Source organism: Notothenia coriiceps, unplaced genomic scaffold (genome assembly GCF_000735185.1).
Source record: "Notothenia coriiceps isolate Sejong01 unplaced genomic scaffold, NC01 NC01_scaffold00004177, whole genome shotgun sequence".
Lineage (NCBI taxonomy): Eukaryota > Metazoa > Chordata > Actinopteri > Perciformes > Nototheniidae > Notothenia > Notothenia coriiceps.
In genome coordinates this window covers 35,133-46,002 of record NW_011336878.1, presented here as the reverse complement: position 1 = coordinate 46,002, position 10,870 = coordinate 35,133, and the positions used below count along the sequence as shown (strand labels likewise).

At 40.4% G+C, this 10,870-nt stretch overlaps 2 protein-coding genes across 2 annotated transcripts in view; one reads left to right on the top strand and one right to left on the bottom strand.

Moving 5' to 3' along the window:
* Positions 1–1,840, bottom strand: part of LOC104942142 (NHL repeat-containing protein 2) — a 10,885-nt gene extending 9,045 nt beyond the window's left edge. Inside the window, exon 1 of the mRNA XM_010767343.1 lies at positions 1,670–1,840. Within this exon, the coding sequence (XP_010765645.1) occupies positions 1,670–1,832 (163 nt within the window). The 5' untranslated portion in view covers positions 1,833–1,840. The remainder of the gene's footprint in view (positions 1–1,669) is intronic.
* A 273-nt stretch (positions 1,841–2,113) lies between these two features.
* Positions 2,114–9,393, top strand: dclre1a (DNA cross-link repair 1A (PSO2 homolog, S. cerevisiae)). The gene is made up of 8 exons (XM_010767340.1): positions 2,114–2,795; positions 3,750–5,066; positions 5,149–5,282; positions 6,584–6,702; positions 6,898–7,041; positions 7,289–7,434; positions 7,956–8,110; positions 9,151–9,393. Exons 1-8 carry the CDS (start codon positions 2,381–2,383, stop codon positions 9,370–9,372), a joined length of 2,652 nt encoding a protein of 883 aa, XP_010765642.1. The 5' UTR covers positions 2,114–2,380; the 3' UTR covers positions 9,373–9,393.
* The last annotated feature ends 1,477 nt before the right edge of the window (positions 9,394–10,870 follow it).

The window sequence follows — 10,870 nt, the reverse complement described above, 5'->3', positions numbered from 1 at the left end:
ACTGATCCGTGTAAAGGAAAGAATGAATGGGGCCATGTATCGTGAGATTTTGAGTGACAACCTCCTTCCATCAGCAAGGGCATTGAAGATGAAACGTGGCTGGGTCTTTCAGCATGACAATGATCCCAAACACACCGCCCGGGCAACGAAGGAGTGGCTTCGTAAGAAGCATTTCAAGGTCCTGGAGTGGCCTAGCCAGTCTCCAGATCTCAACCTCATAGAAAATCTTTGGAGGGAGTTGAAAGTCTGTGTTGCCCAGCGACAGCCCCAAAACATCACTGCTGTAGAGGAGATCTGCATGGAGGAATGGGCCAAAATACCAGCAACAGTGTGTGAAAACCTTGTGAAGACTTACAGAAAACGTTTGACCTCTGTCATTGCCAACAAAGGGTATATAACAAAGTATTGAGATGAACTTTTGTTATTGACCAAATACTTATTTTCCACCATCATTTGAAAATAAATTCTTTAAAAATCAGGCAATGTAATTTTCTGGATTTTTTTTTTTTTCTCATTTTGTCTCTCATAGTTGAGGTATACCTCGGATAACAATTACAGGCCTCTCTCATGCTTTGAAGTGGGAGAACTTGCACAATTGGTGGCTGACTAAATACTTTTTTGCCCCACTGTATATATAAAGAGACATTTTAAACTATCAGTAATATAGTCATGAGGGCTTGTTTGAGGGTCCAGTTAATATCCCCAACAGCAATGTTATTCTACTGTTGAAGTTCTACTATAGATCTCCATCTACTGGTGCGTTAGGATATTGCCAACATGCTGCATACAAAACAAAAAAATAAAAAATGAGTGAGGAACAATTGAAGAAACAGTGGTCTGTCCAATAAACCCTTTATATGATGGGGCTATTAAAGGAAATGCTGATACTAACTATTTATTGCACAACTCGTAAAAACTGTTACAATAAAACACACCACAGGAAGCACTGCAAAAGGTGAACCTACACCAAGCAGCTGCTATCCATTTTGTCTGAAAGTAGTCATTGTTGCTTCTTACACCAAGCTATACAATATACTTTGTCATAATGTTGAAATTATGGTTAATATGCTACTATACTATTACACCAGAAACTATGGCTACGTCTCATATGCAGAAACATAATGTAGCCTACCTTATATTCTTATGCTTTATTCTAATTTACTCTTTAATTCAAACAGATACACATGGAGTAACATTACTTTATCATCAAATGTATCAGCCTGTTGCACACTTGTTACAAAGGCCTGTTTACTGCTACTATCATCACTGACACTTTGCTATGTAGTTTTCGCTCTAAATGCTCTTGTAAAACGTTGTACTTTTTATAGTATTCTCAATTAAATTAATGTACATCCTATTCTGTTATGTATGTCCTTGTACTACTGCTGCAACAACCGAATTTCCCCACTTGAGATCAATGAAGATGTATCTTAACCTCACTTCCCTGACTGTTTAGGGCGTGGATAAGCTAACTTTAGCAAGCTTGTAAGCAAACACTTGTGTTAAAAGAATATTTATGTATAGGAAGGGTGAGGAAACAATGGCTGTTAAGTTTTATTCTCGAGAACATGTCGAGTCATGTATTGGAATGTAAGCAAACTTTAAAAGTAAAGCAATTATGCTATGGAGAGAGACAGTAATCGGGCTAAACGCTTTAACATGGTCTAACCTGTCTGGAAATCCGGTATCTTCAGATCATCTCTTTCGTCTAGTTTTTTTAAATACTCGTTGACAATATCTTCTTTCTCTTGTTGAGTCGTAGCTTCATCTAGGGCAGAATCCAGCTCACTTTGGATAGGAAATAAAGTAGAGAGGCTGGACTGGGACGCCATGTTTCTGTCAACAGCTAGCCTGCTAGGTAAATTCACCACTGCAATTCAGACCGCTGCTTTCGACACTGTAAAAAAAATAAACAATATCACTGGAAGGCTATTTTTCACAGAAATGTAGGTTATATTTAAATAGGTGAAAAACCAGTCAAATACTTTTTAGTTTTGAAAAAAGTAACCTTTGCTCAAATAATTAAAATAATGTGCTGAATTGTGTTAAATGTGCTGCTCTGTTTCTCTATGTGTCTTTACTTCATTCAGTGTTGTGCTGTGGCGGTAAGTGCTAACATGTCGAAACCTATGGTCGAAGGTCGAAACCTAGTATGAAGCTGAAGAAGAAAGTTCTATATCGTAAATATTAATTATGATAAAGTAGTTCAGCACTCGGAATTATCCTTAACATTTTAAAAGGAATCTACTATAAACGATAAAGTACTATAACGTTTATTATTTTCGTCAACCGCGGGATGTTATCGAATCCAATCCTTGTATTATAACGAGGGTTTTGAGGAGGAAGTCATTGGACAAACTAATGGTTTATTTTTCTCCAAATGTCACAAAAGGACGACTCTGAAGATGACATCTGGGAATATAAACCTCTGGAGAAGAAAAAGAAGGAGAACGATTCACCGGCTGTAACTGTGACCAAAAGATGTACTGTCAGAAAAACCTCAAAGAGAGACACTTCTTTCTCTGTCAAGTCAGCTGATAGCAAAGTCAAGAAAGCTGAAAATGGAGATTGTGGGTCTGTTGTTAATGGAGACAGCAGTTCAGAGGCCCTTGTTCTTCCATCAAAGTCATCCACTGCTTGGGACAGAGTGCAGACAGACAATGCTGCTGCTGATGAGGGACCATCCTCTGGAGACTTTTGCCCCATGTGTCAGATGCCTTTTTCCATTTTGGTGGTACAGACTCAAAGATGGCATGTTGCTGAATGTCTTGACACCCCCAGAGACACATGCAAAGGTACAGATATCCATACTTCATTACAAAAATTAAAATAAACCGTATGACCACATGCATCATCTTCATCAGAGACCCATCATCAATAATAACTACATATGTGTGTCTTGTACCTTTCATCCTGCATTCAGGGGAACACATGCAGTTGTCAATTGTCAGTGTCATTTTTTTAAATGTAACTATTGCAGGGAAAAACCTGAAAACCAGGCAGACTGGTGCAGTTACATGATTCATTTTGAAACGCTTACAATGGCAGTAGGTCTGGCAGGCAGGTCACAGCCACATAAACACGTGATAAACTGGCATGGAAAAAAAGAAAATGGGCTGGTATAAGGGCAGCAGGATCTATTAAGAGGTGATTTAAAGCAGTGATGCAGGTGAGGTGGAGGGCAGGAAAGGAAAGGCAGATGAGTGAGAAATTGGCAATTAAGGGTCTGAGGAATGAAGTACAGCTGAGGAGTAGAGACAAAAGAAGCTGGTGACGACTCAGGAGATTGTTTGATTGAGTTTAGATGTACATTAACAATACATATTGCACCATATCCATTCAAATGAGCTTACACTTTAGCTTATGTGATGTACCTATGTTTGTTTCTCTTTCAGCCACTTCTTTATTTACTGGTCATAATTAAAGTTTCGATATTAAGAACATGGTTAAGGCCCATATTTTGGTCAACCCAAAGTTTGTAAAATAGTCAATTCTCAATTAAAATGTCAAGTCTCAATCCCAATTTAAGAAAACCTGGACTACATAAATAGTGTTTTTTTTTTGTTAGAAAGCTCCCTTGAGACAGCTGAATTGATGCGATGAGTAAATTGATGTATAGGTACTTCAGTATTTTGAGTATATGTATCGTCAAACTGTTTTTTCAGAATTTGCATGTGTTGTTGCTTTTAAATGACCATTTAGTACTCTGTTGATAAGTCTGTCTACATTGTTTTCTGTTTTTCACACAGAATGTCCAGATGGCCTCCAGTGCTGCTCCACCATTCCTAACCATTATAAGAAATGCAACCACACCGTCCTGGCCCAATGTCGAGCAAACGGTGACACAGCCCTCCTCAGTCTGTCCCAACAGGCAGGGACCAGCAGGGGGACGGGCCTCAGCTGTCTCCCAGGGCTGATACACAATGAGGAGGATGGCTCTACTTTAGAGACTTCCCAGGATAGTGCTCTCAGTGTTTCTGTGTTATCCACTCACTGTAATCTCCCTGGAACACCTCCATCCAAACGTACAAATGGACTCATGTTGCTGCGCTCACCTGGCCCAGAGGATTTAAAGAAAAAGAAAGGCTGGTCGTCCTCTACTAAAACCAAAAAGTCTATCAGTGCTTCCCAGGAAATTAAACCAGAGCTGTCATCCCCTCCTGTGAAGGCAGCGAGTGGAAGAGACACTTGTGACGGTTTAATAAAAAGTGAACGTTCCCTTGACAACGATGATGAAATATCTTACTCTCCTCTTTCCGAGTTTCCTGCAGAGATGGAAGTCAAAAGCAGTGAATGTCGGAAAGCTCTTTTTAAAAAGGATACATTTGAGAATAAGGATGAAAACTCAAAGGTGCTGTTTAACGACGGTTTCTCAAGTGACGATGAAGTTCTCACTCAATTTTTATATAGTTTAGAAACCAATAATAATGTGCCTTCTTCCTCTGACACCCAGCTGGAGTCAGTTACCTCATCGCCGCCCACTAATCAGCTAGCTGCTGCAAACAGAGCTCATTCAACAGGTGCTGTCAGTCAATGTCAAAGCAGCATTCAGTCTCCTCAAAGTATTGTTTTAGAGCGCCTCAGAGAATCTCTTCTCAGCTCGGATCAGAGCGTGCATTTGGAAAACTTGACTGACCGCAGTATTCAAGTGCCTCCATCACAAACCTCCACTGTCCAAGGATCTCAAAAAATGGCGCCACAGAAGGGCCAGATCAAGGCAGGTCAGGCGTCCGGTATGAAGCAGACAGATATTGGGGTGTTTTTTGGTCTCAAACCCCTCAAGAAAAAGGAGAAAGAGCCTGAAAGTGGACCAAATGAACTCAACGCCACCTCTGTTCCAAGGCTGGGTGAAAACTCAGGACAGAGACAACAGAAGGGAGACAGGCAAAGAAAAAGTAAGGCTGCCACAGCTGCAGAGACTGGCTCAGTGGCTGTAGATACTAGTAAAGCTCAGGCTGAACCAGGTAAAGGTAGGACCAGAGGATGGGGAGGAATTAGGTGGCCCAGGAGGAACGCTGATGGAGAAGTAGAGTTGCCGCGTTGCCCCTTCTACAAAAAGATTCCAGGTGAGGGAAGCACCATTTACTGCTGCTTAAATACGTTAATTATTTGTGTGTTGTAATGTAAGTTTTTCTTTATTTTACATAGGCACACATTTTACCATAGATGCATTTCAGTATGGGGAGATCCAGGGCATCACTGCCTACTTCCTGACACATTTCCACTCAGATCACTACGGAGGCTTGACCCAGAAGTCCACATTGCCAATCTACTGTAACAGAGTGAGTCAAGTCTAGAGTATTGTAAAATGGGACCTCCATGGATATTGAATTGATTGAAGTGATTCATATTTTTGTATACTGGTAAGATTGTCCAACAATTAAGCACTTAAGCTTAACCTCTGTGTTTTGAAATTAGCTGGTTTACTCTAAGCCTTATTTTATGACTAGATTATACCGTAGCATTTCTTTTGGAGGGACTTTTTTTGCTTACATTTTTCATATTAAACATTTAAGGATGGTGGTTTTTACCCACCCCAGATTTCATTTCAGTTCAGCACTGAAACTTCATTCCACACAAACTCAACATTTGAATAATTCATACAGTGAAAAGAAAGAGCTTTAGAGATGTCTGTAGTCTGTATTGCTTCCAAAACGTCAGGTCTCCCCTCCAAAGGGCTTTTTAAGTCATTGAATACTGTGCATTCTTTGAAGTTGCTACAAACCTTTTTAAAAAAAATAATATATCCTCTTTATTTGTATCTCATTAAAAAGCTTTCTGACTGTTCTCTTCCACAGAACTCAGAGTAAATGCCTGACCCATTTCTTATCTCTCTGCATTCACTAATGAAAAAGGAGCTTGCAGTTGGCAGCGATGAATACAAATGTGCCAATGGCCCTGACAATATTATAGTCGATTAAAATTTCGAGACCTTTTGTTCATGTAATACGTCTGGGTCTCATTTAGTCCTTCTTTATCAGATTAAGCTTTGTCCCTGTGTGTGTGAACGAGGCAACACACTGACTGATTCGAGGTTTATAGAAAAACAAGCACACGTTAATAATTCAGTCTGAACTGTTTCAGGTTCAAATTAGACATATAATTGGGTTAGAGCAAGAAACTGAGGCTTTTTATTTATCTTACTTGGATATTGAAGAACTTGCCTCTGAAAGTAATTATAATATCCCAATAGATCTGGAATAAAATGTATTGGTGGAAGACGCTGGATAAATGGGTCATGATTTATTACAGTGTCTGCTATTTTGGGATTACAACTAAAACAGGCTTTCAAGGACTCATTGGTATTCCACTGTGGTTTTGTTTATTTGGTAGGTCACAAAAAATCAAATCGGACGCTAGGTAGGTCACAGCCTAGAAAAGTTTGATCGCTGAGTGTGGACGGTGTTACATATTCACTTATAATAAAATACAAGACACGCTCATTTGTGGTCACGTTAATGCAAAAGTGATTACAATACCCATGTTTTATTCACTTTTTATAGAATAATCTTGGTTTTACTAGCTTTTCTGCTGAGTCACTGTTTGTAAGTAAACCACACTGACAGCTGCCTCTCCTGTTCAGATTACAGGGAACCTGGTGAAGAGCAAACTGAGGATAGCAGAGCAGTACGTCCACATCCTCCCCATGAACACCCCGGTCACCGTGGAGGGAGTCACGGTAACCCTCCTGGAGGCCAACCAGTGAGTCATCAACATTACGTCAATACCCAGCAGGCCAGGGTCTGACGCTGATTCCAAAGTCAGACAGACTCAAGCAAACTGCCTGAATGCGTTCACTGAGGAATACTAAGAGGGTGTTCTTTCGTGAAACTCTGTATGCATTTTTTGTTTGTATCTATATCCGGCTTAACCTCCTGTGTGCGGCTGTGCTTCCAGTTGTCCCGGAGCGGCCATGTTGCTGTTCCTCCTGCCTGATGGACAGACGGTCCTCCACACCGGGGACTTCAGGGCTGATCCCTCGATGGAGACGTACCCCGAGTTACTCAGCTGCAGGGTGCAGACGCTCTACCTGGACACCACGTTAGTACCAGTCCGTCTCCTTTTATATACAATGAATTGACCGGTTGTGGTGCTGAATGGCCGAAACCGGACTGTGGGTATACGTGTGACCTTTTAGCGATGTTCCCTGTATTTTAAACTCTTCTCATGTGGATCAATATGGGCTGCAATGTGTGCAGTGTCCTCATTCGCTCATGTAAGACACTCAGTAAAGGTGATGAAGAAGGAAAGGAATTTTTTTTAAATATAATATAATATATCCCCGTAGCTACTGCAGCCCTGAGTACACCTTCCCCAGACAGCAAGAGGTCATCAACTTCGCAGCCAACACCGCCTTCGAACTGGTGACGCTCAACCCTCGTACGCTGGTGGTGTGCGGATCCTACTCTGTGGGGAAAGAGAAAGTCTTCCTGGGTGAGTGTATTCATATATTCATGTACGTTAACACCAACACATACTGCTGGACTCAAAAAGTAAATGTGTTTTCCGAAACCCAAAAAGAAGATTGCTTTTTTTTTTGTCTGTAGCTTCATATTGCTACCTGACCTTTTTCCTCCCCCTGAAAGGTCATGTGAGATTAGGTGTTTAGAGCGCCGTGGAGAATTTATGGATTAGTCTGTTTTGAGAAAAGAGCCACTCCCGTATCCTAAAGTGACGCATGAACTCTTCCAGTCATGTCGTGAGGTAATCGGAAAACCAACGATGTCCTCACAGAAAGCATTCCGTCCGTAATCACATTGGCTTCAACCAGCTCTGCATGACATTAGAACGGGATGGAGCGCTTTTGGAGGAAGAAACTTAATATTGAAATAAAATATACAATTGCTCAGTGGGTGTTTGAGGAGCTCTTAAATATTATAACACTATATCAACTTAAGGCTGAATTTCCATTTTCCACTTTCATAGTTCTGACACAGACTTTGCTTCCTTTGTAGCGCTGGCCGAGGTGCTGGGCTCTAAAGTGTGCCTCTCTAGAGACAAATACAACATCATGTGCTGTCTGGAGTCGGAGCAAATCAAACAACGGATAACCACCGACCTGAAGGCCGCCCAGGTCCATGTGGTACCCATGATGCACCTCTCCTTCAAAGTAAGTACAGCAGTCGTTTTTTCCAATTCTTATGTATGCCTTTTAATATTATATTTTATTATAATGTTATGTTTGCTGTGAAGCACTTTGGTAAACCCTCTGCTTTTAACATGTGCTATTTGGATTGGATTGATCTGATAAGAAGACTTATTATAGCCTGACTCTGGGCCATCGAGAGTCAAAAGCATGTCCTATTTTAGGGGCATGTAAAGAAAACAAACATCTGACTGTTGTTTCTCAGACAGTCCCTTTTTTATTTAGTCATTTATTTGGATGAGTTTGACAATTTCATTATGTAATGCACTACTTAGCGAGATGACAGACAATAGCACTAACTAAAATAATTATACACAATTTCTCAAATGGTGTGAAAATTGTATACAAAGGATTCTGTTTAAGAAGGGCTGTGTCTTATTAGTTAAGGACAGTTTATTTCGATGTGCTGCTAACACGTCTTTTATTCTGCTTATGCTCGACTCATAATGAGAAAGTATCCGGGACAGCAGTTGAAATAATTAGGGAATGCTTATTATGATGACCAGGCACATCATCTCTCTCTAAAAGGACCAACGCGTTTGAATTTGCCATCTGCAGAACCACAGATAAGTCCCAGAGTCGGTATAATTCAAGCATCACTGGGCACAGAAAGGCTGAGTCGGGAGGACACAGATTCAGTTTGGGTCTGCAGTGAGCCCTTTGAGTAGGGAATGTTAGAGAATATCATCAAAAGTGCTTCTGGCACAGTCACCTTGAAATAAATGGATATTTGATCTATAAAATGTTTGCATTGTGAATAACCTCTTTGCAGTTTTCTTTGCAAACAGGGGATGAAAAGAACATTGAATAACTTTTTCGTTGGATGATGAAGCTTCCTAGCATTGGAGCACAACAGCTGATATCACTTTAGATCAGATTTATGTATATACTCTATTTAGCAGCTGCTCTTTGTTGTTAGCTGTGTTAGCAGGTACAGTGCAGCTCTGTTTGAATATGAAAAGGCTCACTTCCATTCCTCCTTCTCACCCACATCTTATCTCCAGAAACTGAAGGACTACCTGGCGCGCTTCTCTGGGAAATATGATCAGCTGGTGGCCTTCAAGCCCACAGGATGGACCTTCAGCCAGAAGGTGGAATCAGTGGGAGATATTCAGCCTCATATCAATGGAAACATCTCCATTTATGGTAAAGACTTATGTAAAACAAAAAAATTAAACACATCTTATTTGTCAAGACTAATAAACGTACATTCTCACACAGTATAAACATCGAGGAAAAACACAAAAACTTTGCTTTGTGTATTAAAAATCTGAATCAGAAAACCTTTATTCGTGGAAAAAAAGGGGGATCTTACATTTGTTACAGCAGAAAAGAGCCAAAGACAGCTTAATGTTAACTACGAAGCATACATACACAAATATTAAAGATAAAAAATTACACAATTTACAAAATACACATCCTGTAACAGCTTTGAAGAGATAGCAACCAGGTATATATTGCACAGTTATCAACGACATATATATATTCCACATAATTTGTACATCACAGCAAGAGGTGTGTGTGTGTGTGTGTGTGTGTGTGTGTGTGTGTGTGTGTGTGTGTGTGTGTGTGTGTGTGTGTGTGTGTGTGTGTGTGTGTGTGTGTGTGTGTGTGTGTGTGTGTGTGTTTTACCTCCAGAACATTTCCTAACATTACAGTCGCTCCATTTAAGTTTGCCATTATTGTTGATGAAGCACCAGGGCTGATCATCTCCATCAGGGTTCCTTGGAAACAGATATTTTAAAACATACATTAATACCACTGAATTAATATATACATAAAGTTATTCTTATTTATGCATTTTATCAGCCTATTTATTTGTATTGCATTGCGTTTATAAGGAATTATTTTAATTATTAAAGCATTTAATGACATTTTGTCTGGAAGTGTGCCTAGCATTACAGCGAAATCTTTTTACCAAAAAGATTTAAAGAGTTTTGAGTTCATGTTACAAGCCTTGCAGGAACTGTATCGACATGTAAAGACAAACATCAATACCATGTCAACAGTAGGCACTTGTGCAATATTTACACAACATGACTCTGGGTGTTGAGGGACTGTCATGGTTGACAAGTCTCATCAACGTTGCGTGGAAGTCGGAAACAGTACCGAAGGAGTGGCAGACCGGGGTGGTGGTTCCCCTTTTCAAAAAGGGGGATCAGAGTGTGTGTGCCAATTACAGGGGCATCACACTACTCAGCCTCCCCGGGAAAGTTTACTCTAAGGCAGTGTTTCTCAACCTTTTTACGCCAAGTACCACCTGAGAAAATAGTTGAATCTCCAAGTACCACCATATGACCAATGTTAAAATACAGTCCATGCAGGACTCGGAGGCAAATGTATTTCTCTCTCTCTCTCTCTCTCTCTCTCTCTCTCTCTCTCTCTCTCTCTCTCTCTCTCTAATTCTCTCACTCTCTCTCTCTCACTCTCTCACTCACTCTCTCTCTCACTCTCTCACTCTCTCTCACACTCACCACAAGTGAGAATATAAAGAACAAAATAATAACTTATTCTCACACAACAAATGTCAACTGTACACACATGTCATTTCCTGGACCTATACCAAAGTTTGAATGTAGGCNGCTGCTGGGACTCCCATTATTGTGTGTGTGTGTGTGTGTGTGTGTGTGTGTGTGTGTCCGTGGTGGTTGTATAGATGCTAAAAAAGATGCTAATGATACAGTGTTTGAAGGTTTTCTGCATTATTCGAATCAGAGCTGATAA

Coding starts and splice junctions, on each gene's coding strand:
- dclre1a (XM_010767340.1), top strand. CDS start 2,381: ATGTCACAAAAGGACGACTCTGAAGATGACATCTGGGAATATAAACCT. Junction 5,067..5,148: donor CTTCTACAAAAAGATTCCAG/GTGAGGGAAGCA, acceptor TATTTTACATAG/GCACACATTTTACCATAGAT. Junction 7,042..7,288: donor ACGCTCTACCTGGACACCAC/GTTAGTACCAGT, acceptor ATATCCCCGTAG/CTACTGCAGCCCTGAGTACA.